The 26,295-nt window shown below is 34.7% G+C and overlaps 3 protein-coding genes and 1 non-coding gene across 5 annotated transcripts; all 4 read left to right on the top strand.

Moving 5' to 3' along the window:
- Nucleotides 1-1,806, top strand: LOC109191830 (60S ribosomal protein L2, mitochondrial-like). The gene is made up of 3 exons (XM_019342509.1): nt 1-105; nt 768-952; nt 1,048-1,806. The coding sequence occupies exons 2-3, from the start codon at nt 886-888 to the stop codon at nt 1,557-1,559; spliced, it is 579 nt and encodes a 192-aa protein (XP_019198054.1). The 5' UTR covers nt 1-105; nt 768-885; the 3' UTR covers nt 1,560-1,806.
- A 4,279-nt stretch (nt 1,807-6,085) lies between these two features.
- Nucleotides 6,086-6,167, top strand: TRNAS-GCU. The gene has a single exon. It is a non-coding gene; the product is annotated as a tRNA-Ser (tRNA).
- A 7,350-nt stretch (nt 6,168-13,517) lies between these two features.
- On the top strand, nt 13,518-17,534 carry LOC109191826 (NAP1-related protein 2-like). 2 transcript variants are annotated; one of them, XM_019342503.1, is made up of 10 exons: nt 13,518-13,748; nt 14,533-14,655; nt 14,748-14,798; nt 14,994-15,065; nt 15,198-15,311; nt 15,404-15,465; nt 16,455-16,518; nt 16,625-16,681; nt 16,781-16,816; nt 17,176-17,534. In XM_019342503.1, the coding sequence occupies exons 1-10, from the start codon at nt 13,632-13,634 to the stop codon at nt 17,260-17,262; spliced, it is 783 nt and encodes a 260-aa protein (XP_019198048.1). In that variant the 5' UTR covers nt 13,518-13,631; the 3' UTR covers nt 17,263-17,534. The 2 variants fall into 2 exon arrangements, with proteins under 2 accessions (XP_019198048.1, XP_019198047.1); XM_019342502.1 differs by having other exon boundaries at nt 13,519-13,748; nt 16,778-16,816; nt 17,176-17,495.
- Nucleotides 17,535-20,460: 2,926 nt separating this feature from the next.
- Nucleotides 20,461-24,907, top strand: LOC109191871 (gibberellin 2-beta-dioxygenase 7-like). The gene is made up of 3 exons (XM_019342545.1): nt 20,461-20,874; nt 23,431-23,752; nt 24,516-24,907. The coding sequence occupies exons 1-3, from the start codon at nt 20,516-20,518 to the stop codon at nt 24,810-24,812; spliced, it is 978 nt and encodes a 325-aa protein (XP_019198090.1). The 5' UTR covers nt 20,461-20,515; the 3' UTR covers nt 24,813-24,907.
- The last annotated feature ends 1,388 nt before the right edge of the window (nt 24,908-26,295 follow it).

Raw genomic sequence — 26,295 nt, 5'->3', positions numbered from 1 at the left:
CCCATTATTGCGCAGCTTCTTCCTGCGGATAATCTCTCTCCGGCTCTCCGCCATCGCCTTCTCCAGCTCTCCGCCCTCGTCATCAGCTTCCCTGCTTACCTCTTGGTCGGTAAAGAATGCCCCTTTTCTATCTATATTTTTTTTCTTGTGTGTAAATTGGTTCTTGAAATCAACCATTTTGCTATCCGGTAATCTCCACTTTTATTTTCTCTCTTTAATCCCCGTTTAAATATATAGTGTTTAATTTTAGGCATTTTAACGGATTTATAAACTGACATTTTCATATACGACATTACAGAAAACCTTTAATTTGAACATTTGTTAAGGGGAATATAAAACTAAAAATACTTGATGTAATCTGATTTGTACAAATTTAGTAATAATCTTTGCTTAATTGTTACTCATAATTTGTGACAGTACATGTATTGGTCACCTTGGTTGCTTAATGCTTGGAACTACATCTGATAACCTGTTTTGTTTTTAACTGAAATGTTAGTGTAAGATAAAGTGTAAAGTTCAACCCTGAACCTCTAATTTTGAGTTGTATCCTATATTTGCAAGGCAAAATCTAGAAAAAAGAAATGAAATTGTATCTTCATTATGGGTGTGAAGGTGCTGAGATCTATTGAAAGATGTGATGGAATTATTTGTCACTGGATTTCTGCTTTCTTATATCAACTTTACTTCACTTAAATTACTGCCTCGCTAAAGTATTGTTATCATTGAATTTGGACATGGCACTACTGATAATTTGTATGCATCATTAGGAAAAGCGCAATTTCAAAAACCAAAGAAAATCAGAGAAATATGTTGTCATTCATCTTCTACAGAACAACCTAGCACCGTCACTGAACAACTGTGCCCTAATTCTTCCAGCTTAAAATAATGGTGCTCTTCAGAGCTCGAACGGCTTCGTCCTCGATTTGTCAATTCCTCGCTCGTTCTTTCTCCAGTATATGCTCTCTCTATCCACCTATTCATACAATTTTTGCATTTTTTATAACTCAGGATTTCATATTTATATATGTTTTTAATTTATTTTTACAGATGCGGCTCCGGCGTCTTCGACGCTCTCATTGAACCCGACGTTCACTCTCGATGTCAGCTCCCAAGTAGGGTCGTCCATGCCGCTGAATAAGATGCGGATTGGGACCCTGATTCACAACCTCGAGATGCGGCCCGGTCAAGGCCCGAAACTAGTCCGGGGATGGGGCACCGTAGCTAAGATCATGACCGAGCCAAGCTCTACGTCCAAGTACTGCGAGATCAAGCTCCCCTCCGGCGTGAAGAAGTTGATCGATGTTCGGTGTTGGGCCACAATCGGACAGGCGCCAAACGCTGAGCACGCTTCGAAGAAACTGTATAAGGCTGGGCAGAACCGGTGGCGCGGTATTAGGCCGACAGTTCGTGGTGTGGCGATGAACCCTGTTGATCATCCGCACGGTGGTGGGGAAGGGAAGAGCAAGAGTAGTGGTAGCCATGGGAAGGGTTCTCGTACCCCATGGGGTAAGCCCACCAAGTGTGGCTACAAAACCGGCCCACTTAAGAGGAAGAAGTGATTCTTGTTTCTACTGAATAATAGAAACGGATATTAATATATTATTATAACTTAGCATAGAACTGAGAGTTTGATTTGGTTATCTATTGAAATTGCAGGTTCTTTCTTGATTGCTACTGTGTTATTCAGTTTATGGCATTCAAAAACTCCTGTCTTTTTTAGTTCTTTCGAATTCCTGGTTCTAAATTTTGTACATTTTCATAAATGCAAGATTTACAGATACATGATCTGATTAAACTTTCATGTAATTGTTAGCCATACGAATAACATCTGCAATTGCGTATTTGGTTATCTATTGCAGTTTCAGGTTCTTTCTTGGTTGCTACTATATTATTTAGTGGGTTGAGGTATAAAATTATCCCTCTTTGGTTCTTCTGAATTCCCGGTTCTGAATTTTGTGCATGTTTGTATGTATAAGATATTGAGATTTGCAGTTGCATGATCTAATTAAACTTTCCTATAATTGTTAGGCAGACAGGTTATTGGTTCATATACTGATCTTTCGTTTGAAACCTATGCTTATTGACCTCGTCCTTAATAATGGAAAAATGGATTCAGGTAAGAGATTCTACTTCTTCATTGATTCATAGAGGCTTTTTTGTTGGTATTTCATATCTTGAAAATATTTCTGATGCAAGTATGCTTTCATTAATTCTTTCTGATTTGTGTTCTGAAATGTATTCCTAATATACTTGATGGAAGTCTTTACTTTAACTGCTGTTTTATGTCATTTTAATCTTTGTGTTCTGAATTGTCAAATCCGCTTATCCATTGATTTGAGATTTTTATTGCTTCTGGCCACATACAAGAATATGCAGAACTTTTAGATTGCTACCTAGATTACTCTGTTTTGACATACTTTAGTTAAGGTTTTCATCTCTCCCATCCAAAAATATTTGAATTTTCAATTGTATATTTGTTCATAAATTCACAATGTCTCAATATTAAATCTTAGAAAGTCATTTTCCATTATCTTAATGACCAACGAGAAGGATTCGAAGAGGAATCTTTCTTCCCCTTTTCTTTCTCTTCTTCTTTGTCCTTGTTTTCCTAACGGGGATAATGAATGTTGTCTCTTTAGGTCTTATTATTTAAGCGAGGTTGTGGTGATAGAGTTAAATTTGCGCGATGAGAAGGCCGGTGTCAAAATATAGATTTGGAGGTTAGGGATTGGTTATGAAGGCGGAAGGGCATGTGGTTTGGGTGTAAGGTGTTCATATGTTTTGAGGGGAATGATGGCTATTGGATTATGGTGGTGGTGGGGAAAGCATGGTTGGGTGAGGGCAAAGTTTATGTGGTGGAGGTGCTGAATGGTGGAAATAGTTGCCCTATTTAATTTTGACAATAGCATGTTTGGTAAATAGTTGTTAGCTGATTGAGTTAATTATAGGATATAACTAGTTGATAACATTTGCTGATAATTTTGACAATAGCATGTTTGGTAAATAGTTGTTAGCTGATTGAGTTAATTATAGGATATAACTAGTTGATAACATTTGCTGATTGTAGAAAGGTGTTTGGTAAATTAGATGTTACCTGATAGTTGTTTGGTATAATTTCTTTTCTCAAAGAGCTAATTAAAAAAGTTGCTTTGAGTAACTTTTTGAATTTTAGCATTTTGGAATATAAAAAGTTAATTAACCAAACACTTATATTGATTTTTAAACTAAGTCAAACAACTAATAGTAGTCAAATAAGTCAATATTGACCTATAGGTTAACTATTTTATCAAATTACAATGTATATTTTCGGAGATGTAAATGTAGATGAAGATGCAGGCATCAACACATGATTGAGCAAAAAGAGTTTGCAATCATGATACCAGGAAACATGTTTCACATTATAAGATTTACCATTAATCTAAGATTCATTATTAGTTTACTAAAGGTTTATTTTTAGTACATTAAATTATTATTATTATTATTATTATTATTATTATTATTATTATTATTATTATTATTTGCTGGTGTATTGAATGTTCGCTTTTAGGCATGGTTGCAGTAGGCGCTAGTCGGGCGTCTGGGCAGTGCCTAAGCGGGCACAAAAAAAAAAAATAGTAGCAAACTTGCAGTTTGACAATATTAGTGAGATTGTTTTCAACATTCAATCAAATAACACATCCAAATAAATGAAATAATGATAATTCATAAGTCATAACATCAAAAGAATATTAAAAAATAAAAATACTCAAATATGAAATACTAAAATACTTCAATCATCTAAAAATCGGTCGGCCAATTTCGTCGCCTAAGCGCCCGGCCGATTTTTGGGCGCCTAATAGTGAAAGCGGAACGGCCTAAGGGCTCCTAGCGCCTAGGCACCGCCACCTAAGCCGATTTTTAGAACAGTGCTTTTAGATATACTATCAATAATTAAACTTTTAGAACATTCGAAATGAAATTTTAATATACTAAAAATAAACTTTTATTTGTAATCCGCATTGTAGTGCGAATCATGGACTCATGGTCCATTAAAAATTATTTTGTGGACCCCGATTTAAAATGACGTCGTTTTGACTTTTAAAAAAATTATGTTAGTCAATAACGACGTCTGCTCAGCCGTTTATGTGTTAGAATAATGAACTGTTTGGGGGTAAAATAATATATTGAGTAAATACCTAAAATGGTCCCTCGACTATAACTAAATTCACAAATTGGTCATCGACTTTCAATTTCAACCAATTAAGTCCTTAACTTTGCAATTTTAACACGATTTGGTCCTCCGTTTATTTGACCGTTTGTTGACTGTGATTTTTGAAGTATATATGTAATTTCACGGTCCACCGTCGATTTTTTAAGGTTCCGGTTGCATTTCCAGATCGCACTGTTACATTTGAATCCACTGCCGAAAGCAATCTACCAAATTCGATCGCCTTTGGTAATAGTTGGGCGTAATCATCTCCGTGCTAACCACCAGGGCGTTAGAGTTGGGGTGTACGTACAGGAGGTCAGGAGGTCACATGCGAGATCAATCGAGATCAGGCCGGAGCTACACCCCATGCCGGAGAGATTATAGCTTTTGATAGATAGATCGACGAAGTCACTGGAGCGGCTCTTCGAGAAAGCCGTGACTCCAAGCTACGTAGGGAAGCTGAATCGTCTCGTGATCCCCAAGCAGCAAGCGGATAAGTACTTCCCCCTCCGAAATTCTCTTGAGCTTTGCACGTGAAATTACATATATATCCTCAAAGATCATGGTCAACAAACGGTCAAATAGATGGAGGACCAAATCATGTTAAAATTGCAAAGTTAAGGACTTAATTGGTTGAAATTGAAAGTTGAGGACCAATTTGTGAATTTAGCTATAGTTGAGGAACCATTTTGGATATTTACTCTAATATATTTTATGAGTTAGAATAATGTGCCATATGAGTTATAAAAATTTATGTTATGTAATTAAGTTCTCAAGTGTTCACTAGCTGTCCATTATTAGTTTGAACAATGTACCTTTGATAAGTTTTGCAATTGTCCATGGTTTATAATAATGCACTTTATGCTTTGAAATAATATACTTTATATTTTAAAATAATGTCATTTATAAGTTATAAAAATGTATCTTTAGTAAGTTCTCAGGTGTTGATAAATCGATCATCATGTGTTTCGATAATGGACATTATGAGTTAGATTAATATAGTTTATTGGTTAGAATATAGTGTACTATGTGTTATAGTGATGAACATTGTGAGGTAAGATACTATATTTTATAAGTTAGAATAATGTACTTCTTGAGTTATAAATTAAAATGTATGTTGCAACAATTGATTTAAGAACATTATTTCAACACTGAAAGTACATTATTTTGTATACTATCAAATAATATACATTTAATACACAAATAATGCACTTTTATAGCACATAATTTGTTAATTGCAGGCACATAATATATTAACTCTAGACATATATATAATCTAAATGCCATTTTGAATTAAAATCCATAATGCAAGGTGAACTTTGGTCAATGGTATAACAATCATTATTGTGTCAATCATTATTGCATCGACCATAGTTCTAAAACATATAAAGTACATTGTTTTAACTCATTAAATACATTATTCTAACCTATAGTGTACATTATTCTAACTCATAAAATACATTATCTTACTTCAGAAATTTCATTATTCTAGCACATAAAATACATTATACATTATACATTATTTTATTTCATAAAATATATTGTCTTATCCCGAAAATTTCATTATTTTAACACATATAAAGTACATTATCCTACCACATAAATTACATTATTCTAACTCATAAAATACATTATCTTACCCCAAAATATTATTATTTTCACAAACGTGCATAAAAATATTTTTTTAACATCAAAACAACGTTGTATAATTTGATCTTAAAGAATGAAAATACACTGCCATTCACGCCAACTACCAATTTTATTTGTGATGAATTATTGAATAGCCCATATCAGAGAGTCAGAGATATCCATGGGGTTAGGTTCGTGAATTGCGAATAAAACCCAATCGGCAATAAAATTTATAATTCCGTTATTGTCAACAAGTGCACAACACTTGTCGCTTTGGCCGAGTGGTTAAGGCGTGTGCCTGCTAAGTACATGGGGTTTCCCCGCGAGAGTTCGAATCTCTCAGGCGACGTATAAAATCGTTATTTTGCAAAGGATCTCGCCGTCTTAGGTCTTTTCTTTTGTTCGAGAGTCATGTCACACTAAAACTGATACAAAATAAATGAACATCAATTCACTTGCTTTCTTCATCATATCTATGTACAGACTGTATTGCAATTCCCACGCACATACAAAACGAAGCATTATTATTTATTAGCTACCAACTACGTATCAATGGCACAAAACTGTTGAAAAAATAGTATAAAAAGGCATTCTAAGTGTCTATTTTATGGTACAAATATATGTGGTTCACTTTTAATTTGAGCAGGGTTGTAAAAATAGGTCTAGGTGCCCGCCTAGGCGCCTCTAGACCGTGGCGATATCCCCCCTAGGCGCCCGCCTAGGTTACCGGCCGCCTAGGCGTCCGCCTAGTGCCTAACTCAGCCGATTTGGCCGCCTAGCGTCTAAGTTAGTCGAGTTAACTCGTCCATTTCGGTCGAGTTAACCCGATCGGCTCGGCCTATTTTTTTATTATATATATGTGTGTGTGCGCGCGCGCATATATATAATATGACATATATACACTCGTAGAGTAGTTTGATACTTTGAATCTTTGGATGATTGAAGTATTTGAGTATTTCATAATTGAGTATTTTTAATTTTTAATATTGTTTTAATGTTTTTTTTTTTTGAAAATCATTGTTTTGATGTCATGATTTATGAATTAGCGTTAATTCATTTATTTGGATGTGTTATTTGATTAAATATTGAAAACAACCTCATTAAAATTATCAAACTGCAAGTCTACCACTGTTTTTTTGGCGCCCGCCTAGCGCCGCCTAGATTCCGCCTAGGCGCTGTCCGGGCGCCCAACTAGCGCCTAGCGCCTACTGCAACCATGAATTTGAGTAGAATAAAAATAGATTCGGGTTTTTCGTGACACAAAAATTTTGATATATTGTATGCTCAAAACGGATAATGGGTGAGTGAAACCCATTTGAGTTGGAAAATGAGGTAAAAAGGTTGGAAGAACCATTTATCTCACATTGATTTGGAAAGTAAGTTTGCACCACTATATATACAAGACCCTTGTTTGAAAACATATTTTGCACAACTCAAACTATCCATACCTTTTGTTTTTGTGCTTGTAATTATTTTTATAAAATAATATTTTTGTACTATTATTTATTACAAAAACAACAAAGTCCGTGCTCGAAAACTGAAAACACACAAGGTGTATGAACAAATACCCTATTAATTTTGGGATCAATCATTATTGTGCGGATCATGGTTCACACAATTGTATAGACCATGGTTCACACAGTTGTGTTTGCGTGAATCATACTATCAAATAACGTATATTCAGTACATTAATAATGTACATTATATTCAAAAAAAGTACATTATTTAAGTACTGAAAAAATACATTATTTTGTATACTGTACATTTAGTACACGGATAATAGACTTTTAATATATTAAAAATGTATTCTTTATAGACATGTAACGTCTTCTATTTGTAATTTGCTAAAATTAACTGGAAATGAATAAATTCTCATTGATTTCAAGAATTATAATATTTGAAAGTCCTGATTTAACCTTGGGTGGGTGGGTGGGGGGAGGGGGTGAATTAGGCAAAAAAAAATGTGTCCATTTATCCTAAATGATTGTATCCATTAATCATATTTGATGCAATTCTAGGTGATCAAATAAACTCAACTATAATAACAATTGTAGTGTAAAAGTGATTGATAAATACTTCATCAAATTTACAAGCAACCAACATGATAAGAGGCATATTGATTTATGATTACCATGTATGGAAATTCAACTAGTACATAATCGATTCATCAATGATAAAAATCTATCAATTCATTTCACAATCAGGGATGGTGTTCTTCTTTTAACTAGGTAGCTTTCACAATTTATCCAATTACATTTAGTCCTAGACTTCTGGGTGAAAGTGTATATATATATATATATATATATATATATATATATATATATATATATATATATATATATATATATATAGTTGAATATGTTTGAAATGTAATAATAAAGAAAGAAAAATACCAATTTTAGGTTGGTTTGGCCAAGGCTACTCCACTACATAAGAGAACCTCCCTTAGGATTTATAACTCCATGTCCGACCCACTTTAAAATTTTAGTGGGCACTGCAATCGTTGTACTAATTACCCACGGTGGTAGCACTTTTACGAAAATCACTGTTGCAAAAATCGGTCTAAGCGTCCCAGGCCATGGTGATTTCTCCCCTAGGCGGCCGTCTAGTTAGCGACGAACTCGGCCCCACACACATGCACTGCTTTATTTTAGTTAGCCGCCTAGGTACTAGGCACTACTCTACCGCGCGACTAGCGCCTAACGTTTACTGCAACTATGACGAAAACCAACCCTTCGTAGCTTAGAATGAGACAAGACACTGGCCCATTGTCCCATGTGTTGCGAACACGGGAACCATTCGTGATTGAGCTGACAATAAATTTTGGTCCCGTTATTATTTTAAATTAATTAGTTTTTATAAATTATTATTATATTATATTATATTATATAGTTAGTAAGTTAGTTTAGGATTTAAACAAGTTGTTTTGCTATTTAATTCCTATGTGGTAATGGTAGTTGTGATGTGGTTGTGGTGTGGTGTGATCGTTGTAAAAAATAATGATAAGTATTACGGGTAAAATGACGTTTCGCTAAGGATTGGGGGTTTAGGCACGTGCTAGTATGACAACCAATTCTCTAGACACTGAGACGGTAAATATTCAAGAATTCAAGTAATATAATATGTTAAGGTTGATGAATTAGATGATAAACGAGTTAATAAGTGAAAGGGGTTAATCACGGAGGTCGTTTGTCTTTGGTGAGTTAATTCTATCGGAGATCCTCTGTCTTTTGTGCCAATTTCAAATTTCGTCACAGACAATCATTTGTTTTGCCATTTAACAACTTAGACTATCATATTTTGACACGTTTGGTCCTTTTAATGACTTTTTACAGTGAAATCATATTTTATGAAAATGGTATTTTCCGATGACAAAGAAGAGACTTCTTCTTCATCTTCTTCCTTTTTTTTTTTTTTTTTTTTTTTTTTTTTTTTTTTTGTGGATATTCTACATCTATAGTATATGATTCACATAATCATGGACTAAAATAAAAATGATCAGATTGAAGTCGACCGGGTGGTGACATCATGAGCTTTCCAATTGCGTTGCAAAATGATTCACTGCACCCGGAGGTCTTCACGTACTCGGTATCACTATTGACAAATGACGATTTAGGACTGGGTTGAAGGAAATAAAGACAAGAGTCGGGTGAAGGAGATGTCCAGTATTGTCCATGACTGAAGAGACGAAAATTAGGAAAAAAATAATCGGCGCAAAAAATTGAAAAAAATATAAAAATTAAAGAGATGAAAATGACCTTGTTTAAAATAGGGTTTCACCAGAAGGACAAATCGATTTCATTATGCTATACATGAGGTTCATTATGTGTAAAGTATAACCACATAAGTCAATGATTGAACCCTTGACATTTGATTAAGCATAGATGAGTGCCTTCCACTCAACCATATCCCCAAGTTACACTAAGGTCATTTTTGAAACATGGAAAATGTTTTTTTTTTTGTTTTTTGTTTTTTTTTTTTTTTGGTTTTTTTTTTTGTTTTTTTTTTTGCAAAATGATTTTTGAAAAATAATTCATTTTTTGAAAAATATTTTTATTTTTTGATATTTGGTTGAAAATCTGTGAATAATTATTTGTGTGTTTGGCTAAAAAAAAATCCAAAAATTGTAATTTTTTAATATTTGATTCATTTTTTAAGAATATGATCATAAATCATTTACAAAGTTAGTTCTTAAAAATAGTAATTATTTATAATAAATAAAAGGAAAAATTGTATCTTTATTCTCTGAGTCATAATCAAGTTCCGACTTAGTCCCTAAATTATGACCGTCACCGAGTTTAGTCCCTCAGTTATGAGCGAAGTGATGAGTTTGGTCCCCAACGTTAATATACTACCTGCAGCTAACCGAAAATTTAAAAATAATTTTAAATTATAATCATCTTCTTATGTTGAAACCCATTGTGCAACAATCATTCTTTTCTTCTTATACCTACAATCAATGTTGAAAAAATCGCTAGGCGCCTGGGGACCGCCTAGGGCGCCTAGAGCGCCTAGGCGGGCGCCTAAAGCGCCTAGGCGGGCGACTAGAACGCCTAGGCGGGCGCCTAGGAAGCCGACTGCCTAGCGCCTAGGCGCGATTTTTGCAACATTGCCTACAATCGAAGATTTTTTTCTTCCCAAGCTCTGAAATCTCAAATTCGTCGACTTTCAAGCTGTGAAATTCACATGTAAGTTGTTTCTCTATTTTATATGTTTAAATAAATAATCAATATTCTCCGTCTTGATGAATTAATTTAGCCATTAACTATAGGATGTCATCTCTTAGTTGTGGTACTTCATCTTTATCCAAATTTAAAGATTTTTTTTTTTATGTAAATGTGGTGATTTATTACCCATCAAAATGTCATGGAGGCTAATCCAGAGAAAAGATACCAGGCTTGTCCACATTATGGCATAAATTTTTGTATTTGTCAAAAAATTGTAATTTAAGTTTTTATTTTTTATAAATAGAATTGAAATATTTAAATTTGATTTTTCAAAAAACGGGAGTAGAGTTTCTTCGTTGATTAAATAAGCAACTTATGGCTTTTGTCGGTTTGGGGCGAAAGTATTTTGGCTAAGTTTGTAAAAGGGGAAAACAAGTTATATTACATACAAGTTTTTTTAAGGAATTTACTTCTTTACCCCTAGAATTGACTCTATCAGCACACCGCTAGTGTCAGGGACCAAACTCGCCATTTCTCTCATAATTGAGGGACTAAAAATGACTATTTTAATAACATAGGGACTGAGTCGTCACTATGATTATAACACAGGGAATAAACTCACAAATTTTCCTAAGTAAAATTATAAATAAAAATTTAATAATAATTATAAAGAGTAAAATTATATTAAAAGATGTAAATAAATAATTATTTTAATAATTAGAATGATTATACTGAAGGTTTATATCGTGGTTGCAGTAGGTGCTAGTCGGGCGCCCGGACAGCGCCTAGGCGGAATCTAAGCGACGCTAAAAAAATAGTGGCAGACTTGCAGTTTGAAAATTTTAATGAGGCTATTTTCAACATTCAATCAAATAACACATCCAAATAAATGAAATAATGATAATTCATAAGTCATAACATCAAAACAATATTAAAAATTAAAAATACTCAAATACTTCAATGATCAAAAGATTCAAATCATCCAAAGATTCAGAGTATCAAACTAGTTTACGGGTGTATATATGTGATATTATATATATGTATGTATATATGTGTACACACACACACACACATATATAATGAAAAAAAATTAGCATGACTGAGCTGACCGGGTTAACTCGACTGAAATGGACGAGTTAACTCGGCTAAGTTAGACGCTAGGCGACCAAGTCGGCCGAGTTAAGCGCTAGGCGGACGCCTAGGCGGCCGGTCGACTAGGCGAGCGCCTAGGGGGCAAATCGCCATGGTCTAGGAGTGCCTAGCGCCTAGGCGGGCGTCTAGACCGATTTTTACAGCAGTGGTTTATATACAAAAAACTAAAAAGTTTAGGAGCTTCTTCTTTTGACTTGGTTTTGTTAGATATTAAAGATAGGCTTAGCTAGTTTTCCCATGTGTCTATCTCGTTTGTTAAACGTTCTGCGAATCGGGCTGCCCACTCTCTTGCTCGAGAGTCCCTTTCTAAGTCAGATTGCGAGGAATGGGTCACTAACCCCCCTCTTTTCCTTTGTAATGTTCCCTAGGATGACTTTATTAATGAAATTTAATCTTCCGTTCTAAAAAAAAAAATACATAAAAACTAAAAAGTAAAAAGAGAAAATTACACTTTTGGTCCTATGACTATAGGGAGGGTGGTAATTTCAGTTCGTGACTTTTAAAACTAACAGATTTAGTCCTTTTAGTATGCTTTTTTTTACACATTAAGTCCTTCCGGCTAATTTGCCGGTAGATTTTCGCCGGAAAAACAATTTCATTTGTTTATTAATTTTTTTGGGGGGTAAAATGGTCACTTTTGGTCTATAGGCAAATATAACACGTCAGAAGCTGGCTCTCTTGAGTGACGTTACGGTGACGGAAGCACCTAACGGCGATGTTCCCACCTCGATGTCGAAAGAATGTTAACGGAGGAAAAGTTCGACGACCATCAGCCGTGAAACCAAGACAACGAAATCCTTGCCGACGCATTGTTTGTTGTTGACGGTAGGGCTTTCCATTTCAGGGCCGTTAGACCATAACACGTGGCTCAACAGTTCGTTTGCGTTGTCGCCGGTGAACCGGTCCGGCACGAACTCCTCGGCCCTGTCGAAGATCTTCGGGTCTTTGGTGGCGAACGGTTGGAACCCGAATAGCATCTCCCCTTCCTTGACTTGGAATGCGGCGTCGTGTGACTCGACGACGAAGTCGCGTTTGGCTCGGCCGTATTGGGCCGGGACCGACGGTTAGATCCGGAGGGCCTCGTACACCATCCCGGCCGCGGCCACTGCATGTACTCACTCATACATATAGAGATAGAAGAGACCACTGCATGTACTCACTCATACATATAGAGATAGAAGAGACAACTGCATGTACTCACTCATACATATATACATACACTCAGTATATGTATATAATATTGGACTACTATCTACTGAGAACGTATGTGGTTTTGTATTAGATCGAAGACGAGAAAATCGAGAACAGATGGAGGAGAAGACATGGGAATCGGCGGCGGCGACCGGAAGCGGTTTGGACTTGGCTATCCCGGCCATCGTGACTTTCCCACCGTTTATCCCTTCCTGTTCGGGTTCTACCGGCAATAGAAGCCACCGTTCTACATGGCGTAGAACAAGTTGAAGCACGTGGCGAAGTTCTATCGGCAATAGAAGCCACCGTTTATCCCCTTTTTTCTCAGACCAAAAGTGACTATTTTACCCTCACAAAAAATTAATAAACAAATGAAATTGTTTTTCCGGCGAAAATCTACCGGCAAATTAGCCGGAAGGACTTAATGTGTAAAAAAAAGCATACTAAAAGGACTAAATCTGTTAGTTTTAAAAGTCACGAACTGAAATTGCCACCCTCCCTATAATCATAGAACCAAAAGTGTAATTAACTATTCAATTTGGGGTTAGTAATTTAGAAACTTAAAACCTAATAATACGTGGCAATCTCTGAGTAGTAAACATCCATACTCCGTTATGCACCGCCACGTACCATAGTGTACCACACATTACGAAAAACCCTAACCCCGCCCCGCTTTAGCTCCCTTGTCTTTTGTCGCGAGTTTGTGTCGATATAAACGCAGGCGAAGGAGGGTTTAGGGTTTAAGCCTCTCCCTGAGTCCCAGCTCTAAACAGAAGTAGAAGAAGAACAACAACAAGAAGAAAATGGTGGCGGATAAAGGGAAGAAGCAGAAGGTGGAAGAGAAAGAGGAAAACCACATTGACAAAGAGCTTGTCCTATCAATCGAAAAACTTCAAGAGATCCAAGATGAGCTCGAAAAGGTATATTTAATTTCCTCAGTTTTCTCTACAGTGTTCTGTGTTCTTGATTTCTCTGAGAAAATAGAACAAGAAGCCACCGTTTTTGTTTAAAAATATTTAATTACAAATTGTTTCTGAATGTAGCCTCATTAATTTTCTTATCTAAGCATACAGTCCATAAATTTAGTCCCGCAGGTGGTTATGGAATGGAGTTATCATACAAATTTAAAGATTTAATTGTTTTGTGTTGGCGTTTCTATTTGTTCTGTTTCGCGCATTTCCTGTATAAGGCTGTTTTGCGAGTAGTAGTTGTTTCCTGTAAGGCTGTTCTCACAAACAGACACAATTATAGTTGATTCTCTTGTTATATACTCCGTATATAATATATATATATATATATATATATATATAATATATATATATATATATATATATATATATAATTTTCATTATAAAAAGTTTGTACTTTTTAGTTTGGGTTATGATTTGCCAAATGATAATTATGAATGACCTCAATTCAGTTTTTGTGTTTGTTTTGTATATTGAACTATTTGAAGTGTTCACTCAAAGGAGTTAATAAGTCAGGGACTAAATAAATGCATGCTTTTGTTGATAGCTGTGGGATGTGGCCTCAGCATGCATCTGTTTGGTGTATAAAGTGTATAAGGCATATTAAGCACACATATATGTGAATACTTTTGTTTTAGGAATGAAGTGTAAGGTGCAGATGGATAAGTCAAAGGGGATTTCTGCCTGTTATATTTTAAATGTGTTTTCATTTTGGGTTTGTTTTTCTCCCTTACAGATCAATGAAGAAGCAAGTGATAAGGTTTTGGAAGTAGAGCAAAAGTATAGTGAGATACGCAAGCCTGTCTACCAGAAGCGAAATGACATAATTAAATCTATTCCAGATTTTTGGTTGACAGCTGTTAGTGACTCTCCTCATCTACTGTATTTGAAAATTAAAGCCTCATTTTTAATCTGTATTCTCACCAGCTGTTTAATATCTATTCGTTGCAGTTTTTGAGTCATCCAGTCCTTAGTGAACTTTTGACTGAAGAGGACCAAAAGGTATTAATTCACATTGTTTTTCTTACTTCTTGTTTTCTTGATGTAGAGTCCAGTATTAGGAGTTAAATTTTTAGTGGTGACTGTTTATCTGCGTTTTCTTGACACTGAATTAGAACTGAAAACCGTTGTGTATTCTTTTTTCTTCTTTTGCTGAATTTCTGTATCTAAAATTGTCATATCATTCTTCTGTGCTAGATTTTCAAGTTTCTGAGTTCCATTGAAGTGGAGGATTCTAAAGACGTCAAATCTGGTTATTCAATCATATTTGTGAGTCTCTCTCTCTCATTCTCTTATAAGTTGCCTGTTTTTTTGCTAAGGATCTTTTAAATGGGTATTGAGATGCTTTTGTAGATTTGACTTGTCAACATGTTTTCTGATTTCCTCTCCTGCTTTTGCTAGAACTTTAAATCCAACCCCTATTTTGAAGATACAAAGCTCATGAAGAGCTATGCTTTCCAAGAAGAAGGTGCAACACAAATTACTGCCACTCCAATCAAATGGAAAGAAGGCATGGTAAGTTGTTTCTTTTTCTTTGTAGCACCTCTCTATCTTATTTGGTTAGTCTTTTACTCTTTTTTAATCCTCACCATGCTTGCCTTGTGAAGCAAATCCCAAATGGAGTTGCTAATGAGAAGAAAGGAAATAAGCGTCCTCCGCCTGAGGAAAGGTCTGTCTACTTTGTTTTCTCCTTTTGGATTTTACTGTTGAGTATTAGGTCTTCATTAACAATATACAGAGCAATTATGTGAAACCAGTCAGAATGAATTGTAGGGGACCATATGTACTCTCAATTTATTAGAAATGAAGAAGGAAATTCATATTAGTGTTGACTAATGTGGAGTAATTATTTTAATTAACTTGAATCTGCAAACATATTGAACTGTATCATTTATTGAAGATGAGAAGTAGAGCAATTATGTTGATAAGGGCTAATAAGTTGGTCATTTTAATTGGGATTGAGGAAGCAAATCTCATACAAATTATTCTGCCTCAGAGTGATTGTTAGAAGAACTTAGCAATGTAAAGGGTTCATATTTTCTAATCTACTTATAGTATATGTGACTTGAAAAGCATCATAATATGCTACTTGATGTATTGATATCCTTGATATGTATAATTGGCCATATCAATAGTTACTGTTACTTGGACTGTTTCCAACCTTCTCCCCACCCACCCACAAAATGGACGTGCTGTCCCAAAATTTGTAGCATGTTTGAGCAGTTATAACATGTTAACAATTACTTCACCTGATTGTGTTGCCTGGATTTCCTTTTTTCCTTGGCTTGTTCTCAATCGTTGAGTCTAGGAGATATTATTGTGGATATGAAAAAAATTTAACTGACCATTGTGTCAAATACACAAGAACTTGTGAACTTACTCCAATTTATTTGTATCTTGAATCTCATTTATTAACATGTAACATGGATTTATGAAGGAAAAACAGGTTTGTCTTGTTTTTAATTTTTTTTTAGTTACTATTGAATAGTGGATATAAAAAAACATGTTGCAAACTTGTATATTGGTTATTGTGTATGTACTAATCTTTCTATCCCCGTCAATATACATACATCCCCACTACATATGATGAGTTATGTATGTATGTATGTTTATATTTGTGAGATGCTTTAAACTGCCTCTTGGCTTTTGTGAATGCAGCTTCTTCACTTGGTTCAGTGAAACCCAACAAAAGGATGAAGATATGGATGACATTCATGATGAGGTATAAAGTGCATTTTTTGTACATTTTGATCATAGGCTACCTGCAAAAATTGCAAGAATAATATTTGTGTACATCCCTTTTAACCCAATCATTTATGCTTGTGCAGGTTGCTGAGTTAATCAGGGAGGACTTATGGCCCGACCCTCTCTCTTACTTCAATAATGTTAGTTCCTCGTCCTCTAGTCATTTTCCCCAATTTATTTGTGAAGGTTATTTACACGTGTAACACTTTAGTGTATTGTCTACTTCACATTTGCAGCAGGAAGCTGATGATGAAGAATTTGAGGGTGATGATGAGGTAAATGAAGATCATTGATTGTTAAATATTTGAGATTTTTGTAGACTATGAAAACACATTGGTCCTCTGAGTCAAAAACAGTTCAGTTGGCATGAGTTGCTTAGTTTTCATGCATATATAAATTTGTCTCAGTTCTTGTCTTATTTTATGAACTTGGTACTGGTAATAGAAACCCTGGAATTAGGATGGAATATATTACTCTGTAGTTGTGAACTGGAAGTTTGCTGTTTTGGATGTCTATCTCCGTAAGGGTGTTTGGTAGGATGGAATTGTAATTCCACCTTCCAATCCTACCGAACTCCATGGAATTTCAATTCCTAGGGTGTGGGTGTTTGATTATTTATGTCCTGATTGTGCAGGAGAAGGGCAGTGATGGGTCTGAGGATGATGAAGAACAAGATGGCGGTGATGATGACGATGAGGATGGTGATGAAGATGACGACTAACTGTTTCTACCATGTGCTTTTTAGTTTATGAGTTATCCTCACTTTTGTTTTTTTGTTGGTACTGTGACTGTATGTAATAGGGTGTTGAATCTTCTGGAGAACCAACCAAAACTGAAAATGACCGGGATTTTTTTTTTTATTTTTTTTTCAGCTTCTATAGGCATCTAATTCCTTAGCTGTGTGCTGAATATTCTCTTTTGCCATCCTTTGTTCTAAGATGAGAATTACTTCAATCTTGTGACAAATGCTCAATGCGCTGTGTGCTTTAGTTTTACTGGTATGTGTTTAGTTCTATTAAGAAGTTGAGGAGAAATTATTTAGTTCTTTATGATTTAGTTTTGTATTCATCTATCCAGTTTATAAATCAGTTATCTTTTGTGTTGGCGGTGCATCGCTATGCGTTGGGTTGTGCAACCATATGGAGAATGAATTGCAGAGGGCTTCTCCAGTCGTGGCGGTACCCAGCAAGTGATTTGCAGAGGGCACACGACTGGAGAGGCGGTCGACGAGGATGATTCGGAGAGGCAATTTTAGACCTATTTTAATCGGAAACCAGGTTATAAAAACAAATAATCAGGATCGTCTATTAGGGATAACATTGGGTCGGGGAGGGTTACATCCATCATTCGACCCACCCCTACCTCCAATCCGCATCGGGTGGACTTTTTCTGGACCCATTTCCACGGGTGCGGGTGCTCACGGGTACCCATTACTTATCATCTTATTATGTTTTTTTAAAAAATAATATTTAAAATTCTTTACACATAATAAAAAAAATAAAATCCATTAGTGATACTAAAACATAAATAATGAAAATATTTAAATATAATAACTAAATTGTTAATTTTTAAAAATAAACTTAGTAGTTTTGATATAAAAAATAGTGAAAAGATACACGAGTTATATAAACTTTTATAAATAACTACATACTAGTACTTATTTTACTATTATATATATATATATATATATATATATATATATATATATATACACACAGACATACACATGGTGGGTTGGATGAGGTTCTAGGCGGGTCTTGTACATAGAACCCGAATTCAACCCCTGCGAATTTGCTTTTTTAAGACCTACCCCTGACCCACCAGTGGCCATCACCCATCATCATTCAAATCCATGTGGAGTAGATTCGAGTGAATATCAAGAGATCGAATTGAAATTGCCATCTCTTACTATTAATCTAAATGAAGGGCCCAAATCAGTATACATGTTCACATATAAGAAGATGTTCTCATACACATACACACACGAATACTTAATTGCCTATCTTGGTCCGGGTAACTTATCTTGGGCCCATTGTCGATTTGCGTCCCATGTCATCTTTCTTGGGCTTTGAGCTAATGGCTATTGGACTTTGAGTCTCCATTATTCGGCCATTTCTAATATCTCCATCATAGCTCTCATTGTTTGAGTTGTGAGGATTCGCCAACGAGATTGACTAACCACTCTAGGCAAATTATATCGTGCACTGGCGCACAATGCACAATGCATAATGCATTGTGTGCCCTGCCCCAAATTATATCTTCAATTTTTGTTTGTACTCCCTAAGTCACAAACCAAGTTGTCATAGTACTTTGACACAAGACCCTCATCTTTACATACTCCCAAAACAACAAAGGAAGAATGTAAAGATTCAACTTGCTCATTCTTCATAACTATCTTAAACAGAAGAGACACTGCAGTAAGTGAATCCAATTCAGGAGGAATTACATCAGTATCCTGCATTTAAATAGAAAATAATGTTTATTAAATAAATGATATAATACACATAAAAATCAATCAACAGTAATTGTGATATAAAAATTACCTCAATTTACTTATCTCTAAGGGTTGAAGCTGCAATACCAACCAACTCAAAATACTCACGGCAAAATTGTACCACAAAATTGTACCCTTCCACAACTCCTTCTCATATGAAAAAATTAGGTCGGGAGTTCAAACCCCCTCTCATATGAAAAAATCAATCTGGTCAGGAGTCAGTTAGCACTCTGCCTCTTAATTGAGCTGAATGTTTATTTTCAAAGATTCATTATTTATGTATTGAATTATCAAATAATAAACTTTTAATACGCATATAATAAGCTTTTAGTATATTAAAAATGAACATTTATTCATGATTACATGATAATAATTTGCCCTTACCATTCTTGTTTAGCTTGCTTTAATTTATACTGTTTTTTCCTGTGTTTTCTTTTGGGCTTAATGGTTGTTTTAAAAATGGTTTTTGTCAGCAGATGTTATCCTTACTAATTCTTTATTCTTCTTTGAAAAAGCCTTGTCCCTCCTTTAGCATTATTTTTTCCCCAAAATCTTGCAATTAGTACTAGTATATTATGATTCTGCAAATTAAAGAACAACCAACAAGCAGCTTGGTTCCAAACGATTCCCATTTTTTATTCCAATGAATCACAGATAATGATTCACTCAGTAACATATATTTGATGAGATCCGAGAGTCCCAAAGTTTTTGTTCTCTTGTCATAAACATCACTAAACAATTGATGCTAGTCCGCAGGTAGTGTTTTTTTGTATGGACTTACTGTTGTTTTATAAAGCTGTTTGGATCAAGCGCTTACCACTTATAAATAGAGTTGTTTGGATCAAGCGTTTACCACTTACAAATAGAGCTATTTGGATTAAGTGCTTACTTCTTCCGTCAAAAGTTATAGTTAGTAGCGAATGCGTAACTTTATTTCTTTGTACTGTCATACATTTTCAAGACACTGGGTGCCCTTTAAATCCTTTATCGACATCAGCCCAACAATCCTAGAGTCACCGGGTGCTAAACTTGGCCTTTACCGGCCTCTGCCCAACAATCCCACTATTGTTTTATACAGCTGTTAGGATCAAACGCTTACCACTTACGCCAAAAGTTATAGCTGTTTCTTATATCGTCATACATTTTCGAGACACTGGCCTCTAACCAGCTCGCGTGGTTCACCGGTTCCACCGAAAACTCTCGTTTGTTGAAGCGGAGCATAGTGCGCTTTAGGCGCCGAGTGACTCTTTAAGCCTTTTACCGGCCTCTGTCCAACAATTTCACAACCATCAAGTGCTAATAAACTTGGCCTTTACTGCCCTCAGCCCAACAAGAGTGTATATATATACACAAGGGGATATGATATATCTATATATCTAGCAAACTTACTAATAAGCTAGCAAGAGTATATATATATACACAAGGGGATATGATATATCTATATATCTAGCAAACTTACTAATAAGCTAGCTTGAGCTTGATGGCTACCTGGGAGATACCAGTTGTTGATCTTTCTCCATTTTTGAGGCCTGGGGATGAAGATGGGAAGAGAGAGGTGATAGAAGAGATTGAGAAAGCTTGTTGTGAGTGTGGGTGTTTCCAGATCCTCAACCATGGGGTACCCCTTGAGGTGATGAGAAGAGCACTCAAAGTTTCTAAAAACTTTTTTGAGTCCCCAGTTGAAGAGAAGCTCAAATGCAGTCCCCTTCAAGCTGCTGTGCCTTTCCCTGTGGGATATAACAGGAAGCCCAATCCCTTGTATGAATTTGCAGAGTATTTTGTGATGCTTCGCCCTGGATCAACCTACAATGTCACCCTTCCCAATCATCAAGATTTCAGGTACTTGGATAAATTTATAATTTGAGTTTTATCCTCTTTGCATTGTGTAAATTGTTCTATTATTTTCTTCTATACTTTTAATGTGTTGACTGATCATTAAGTTTAGGAAATACCCTTTCTAAAATTTTGAGTTAATTCCATTTTTGTCTTAGATTTATAGGTGACACTTTACTTTTAGTGATTTAATTTCTTTCAAAACATCTCTTATTGGTCATATTATTATTGTGGGGCAAATTATGCTTTGCAACCGTGTGCACCATGCATGGTGCACACGGTTGCAAAAACGACGTCGTTTTGACTAAAAAACGCGAGTCCCACTAAAAAAAAATCAGTTTTGATTCTCGGTAACAGCATTATATTGTGCATAATTTGAACTATATATCCAGAATGAATGAACTAAATATCCAGAATGAATGAACTAAATTATCCAGTATGAATGAAAAAAAAAACCAGTTTCAATTTCCGTCTAAATATCCAGAATGAATGAGCTAAAAATCCATAATGAATAAACTATATAGTTTAAATTATGCGATGACAAGAATCGAAACTGATTTTTTTTTTCTTTTTTAAGTGGGACGAGTGTTTTTAGTCAAAACGACGTCGTTTTTGCAACCGTGTGCACCATGCACGATGCACACGGTTGCACAACATAACGATTGTTATTGTGGTATAACCATTTTTGGTCATCCGTCAAGAAACATGTTTATATGACATTAAACACGAGGGCATTTCGATCAATTTGGTGTTTGATGATTTTTTTGACCAATTAAGTCTCTCAACTTTAAAAGTCTTAACCGATTTAGTCATCCGCTTGTTTTGCCGTTAGACATCTGTTAACTCGGAATCAATTGATAATTTTACTATAATAAAGGTACCATCTTAGTAAATAATTTTTCAAAAAAAATGGTGCATGTGATAATCACTTGAATACCCGTAATTTAATCCATATAGCATTGTCCATACTCCACTCATGAAAATTCTTACCTATTTAACATGCCTCGTTATATCGTGCACTAGGGCGCACAATGCATTGTGTGCCTCGATAAAAAAACGACGTCGACTTTATAAATTGTGTGGGGAGTTGACGCGACGGACACTGTTCCGTCCGTCCAATCCCGTTATAGTTTTTTTTATTATTATTTTTTTAACACTTGTGTTTATGTGTATTCTGTTAAGAGTTTATGTGTATTATGTTAAGAGTTTCTGTGTATTATGTTAAAAGCTTGTGTATTATGTTAAGAGTTTATGTGTACTATGTATTATGTTAGATTATGTGTATTATGTTAGGAGTTTATGCGTATTCTATTATACAATTCTGTACATCCGAAATAAAGATTTTTTTTTTTAATTTTTAGAAATTAACAACAGAAACAAAAAACGACATCGTTTTAATTAGGGTGCACAATATATTATGCACCCTGGTGCACGATATAATTTGCCATTTAACATGCACTTATATGGATATGGATAGATCAAGCTCTTTTGTTCAGCCCACTAAATTTTAGTGACAAAAGACAAATTTTGGGCTCCATATTTTATTAGCTCCTAGTCGGCCTAACGTTCTTTTTAAAATTATTATTTGTATCATATATCATATATACGTTTAAAAAATTACACAAGATCGACAAAATCACAATCAGAAATTGAATGCGAAGTCATGGTACACTTGTTACAAATGTAGAGTATAGGTCGGCCGGCGTGAACGGAGATTAATTTGAGTATGGTACGGGCTTAAAGTAAGGGTCTGCTCAAGACACCTCGTAGTCTAACAAAAAAAAAAAAAATATAGACTATAGGCAACCCAGAGTTATACCATGGATCAGGGTCCATCTTGCAAGGTGAATCCTGGTCCTAAACAATGTATAAATTGTGTATTTTTAGTATTTGAATTGTGAAATTCTAGAATATAAATTGTGTTTCTAATTCAAAACTCAACAAATATAGAAGAGATTTGTGAATACAATACATGGTTATCAAATTCTAATATGTTAATATTGTGTAACTACAGTATTTGAAAGGAACTTTTGAATACAAAACAAGGTAATCAATTATATATATATTAACATTGTATGCCAGTAATATACAAATTCTGAATTTTTAAAAGATAAATTGTGAATATTTAGTATGTAAATTGTGAACATTTAGACTCGAATCCACATTACAAGGTGGACCTGAGTCCAAAGAATAATTCATCAATGAATTTTGGGGGTTGTTTTTGCACAGGAAAAAAATTTGAGGGTGAGTTTTTTACACGTAATCGATTTTTATTACTGCAAATGTAAACTTTTTGTGGATGAAAAAAAAAAAAAAACAGCTCAAATGCTGCGCCCATCTGGATGCCTAAGTTAATTTTTATTTTATTTTTTACTCTTGTTTCAACAATTTTTTTTCCTCTTTTCTTTCCTACTTGTCATTGCAAAAACCCAAAAAAAAAAAAAAAACTGGCCCTAAAATCTTTGCTCTTACTTAAACTTAATTAATATATATCTTATGATGCTTTAACTTGTTGCAATAATTGATTCAGTCTTTAATTAACATTGTTTCATATACTTGTAGAGAAGTGACAGAAGAACTATTCAATGAGTTTGTGAAGGTTGGAATATTGCTGCAAACAATCCTGGGCAAATGCCTTGGTCTCCCCCCAAACACACTAGAACAAATTAATAACAGTAGAGATTCTGATGTTATGTCAGTCTTATATTATCTAGCTGCAACTGAGAATGAAAAGATTGGATTAACAGCACACAAAGATGTAGGGTGCATTACAATTCTGTTTCAAGATGAAGTGGGAGGGCTCGAGGTTGAAAACAATGGAGTATGGACTCCTGTCCCCCCTCTCAAAGATGCACTAGTTGTCAACCTTGGCATTGTTCTTCAGGTGATTTTTTTTCTTTCTTTAGTTCTCAAAATATAGTGATTGAATATGCATTAGTTAGGGATGACAATTTCAATCTGTCCCTGCGGATATCTATTTGAATCTGTCTTGATAGTCGATCGGGTTTTTTTTTGGGGTAATAGAGGGTGGTGGGTTGAGTGGGTCTTAAACAATTAAATCCACCGTCGATTGGGTTAGATTCTGATTCTATGTACAAAACTCGCATAGAATTCCACCCGATCCAACATGTATATGTAATTAATTATAAAAGTTTTTATAACTTGTGCTACCTAGCTTTTTGCTATTTTTATTTGTAAACTACTAAGTTTTTTTTTTTAATTAACAATTTAATTATTATATTTGAATATTTTATGTTTTAGTATAATTAATAAATTTTATTATATGTAAGTAATTTAAATATTATTTAAAAATAATAAGATAATAAATGGTGGATACCTGTAGTGGGAGCTTGCACCTGGTGGGGCAGGGGTGAATTTTGAAAAAGTTCACTCGATACGGGTCAAAAGTAGGGGTGGGTGGAGAAAGTATAAAGTGGGTCAAGTGATAGGATGACTGAATGTAGCCCTACTCAACTCACCCCAACCCATTGTCATTCCTAATATGTATACATTGTATTATAATAAAAATTATTTAAAAAATATCTCTAATACAACCCCGATACACACACCCTGGAGATTTGATCAATATACTTGTAAGTTGTAACTCAATTTTATTCTAATTTATTTTTTTTATGTGATTTGACAAGATTCTTACAAACGAGAAGTTTAAGAGCCCAAGTCACCGCGTAATGAGACCAAATGGGAGGTCAAGAAACTCATTTTCTTTCTTCTTCAATGTGTCCGGGGCAACAGTGCTTGAACCATTGCCGGAATTCACCAAAGAGATAGGAGAAAAGGCCAGGTACAAACGTTTTGTGTACAAAGAATTCATACAAAAGCGAAATGAACATAGGGCTAAACGTACTTTGGATCAGCAACAAGGTGGTGATGATAGTGGTTTGTCCTACTTTTCACTCAATTCTGATCTTAGGGAAATGGATTGAAACTTGTAACCATGTGCCATAGATTTTGATGGTTTAAAGGTTTGTTATTTCTTAAGCTTTTCATTAAGGTTAGGAATTATCTTTAAGTTTAAAAATTTTTGGTGGATGGTAATCAATTGCTTACAAAAATGTAGTACTTTTAAATAAAAGTGAGATATTTGTTTAATTTGACTCATTATAATATTTAATTAAACTAACAATGACTGAGTGCACCTCAATGCATGACAACTATTAAATTTTTACTTAGAGCAAATATATATCATAACCAATTACATGCATGCAAAATTGTTTTCACTACAACGCTAACTCATTTGATTAGGAGAGTTTAACTTTTTGGTAATATAGTTAACTTATCAGTAAATTTTCGCTTATTTGACTACTATTAACTATTTGACTTGGTTAAACAATCAATATGAATGTTTGATTAATTAGCTTTTTGTAACAGCTTATTGCTCTAATTGCTAAAATTTAAAAGCAACTTCCGACAAGCTTTTTGAGAAAGTAATTTTATGTGTAATCAGCCATGAGCTAACATCTAATTTACCAAACACTCTTCTACAATCAGCTAATGATATCAACTAGTCAAACCCACTAACTCAATCATCTAACAACTAATTACCAAACACCCCCTTTAGAGATCTCATCAAGTCAAACAATCTATCATATTAACATATTTAAAGAAAGATATTAGTTTATAAAAAAAAAAAATAACATCGTTAAAGGAAAATATTTAAACATATGTAAAGTGAAAATTTAATTTATTTCAATGATAGTGTTCACTATTTTCTCGATCTTGTTTGTGGCTCAATCTTAAAGAATAGTGGTCTTTATTTTTCTCTGCAATATGGCGTCAGCAATGTTAGTTGGAGCACTTTATATTAGTGGCTGTTGGTTGCATGACTCGGGATAGTCACTCGGCAGGCGAACATAATCAATTTGAGTAAATAAAATAGAAATAATGGAAAGAAAAAAAAGAAAAATAGATGCAATATTTTTACGTGAAAATTGAAAGATAAAAATTATGGGCCTTTTTGGGCGGTGTCAAGTTGAAATTCACTATTTTTATACGTATTTTGTACATATATCATGGTAGAGCTCTCTAGAGAAAAAAGGGAACCCCTCTTCACTTTAGCTTTTATAGTATAGTAGAATGAGTAGTGTAAGCTTCCTAAAATTAATGGGGGTTTTAATGGGATTTTAATGAAATTTTATAGGTAGTTAATCGGTTTTATGGGTGATCATGGGTGTTTTTTTTTTTTTTTTTTTTTTTTTTTTTTTATGAGTAATAATTTGGGTAACCAATGGGTAATTAAGGCGTAATTATTTGAGGGTTATGGAGAGGTGACTAAAGAGTCGATTGGTCACGTCCGGAATGTTGATTGCCGAGTCTGAGTGTCATACCCGACTGCTTGCTAAATGGTACGGTACTGATCAGGCGATCAGGAACCCATGTTGGGTATCCATCCGTGGCAAATTAGCTTAC

Source organism: Ipomoea nil, unplaced genomic scaffold, assembly GCF_001879475.1.
Source record: "Ipomoea nil cultivar Tokyo-kokei standard unplaced genomic scaffold, Asagao_1.1 scaffold1721, whole genome shotgun sequence".
Classification (NCBI taxonomy): domain Eukaryota; kingdom Viridiplantae; phylum Streptophyta; class Magnoliopsida; order Solanales; family Convolvulaceae; genus Ipomoea; species Ipomoea nil.
The sequence above is the reverse complement of the archived record's forward strand: the minus strand, read 5'-3'. Positions and strand labels throughout refer to the sequence as shown.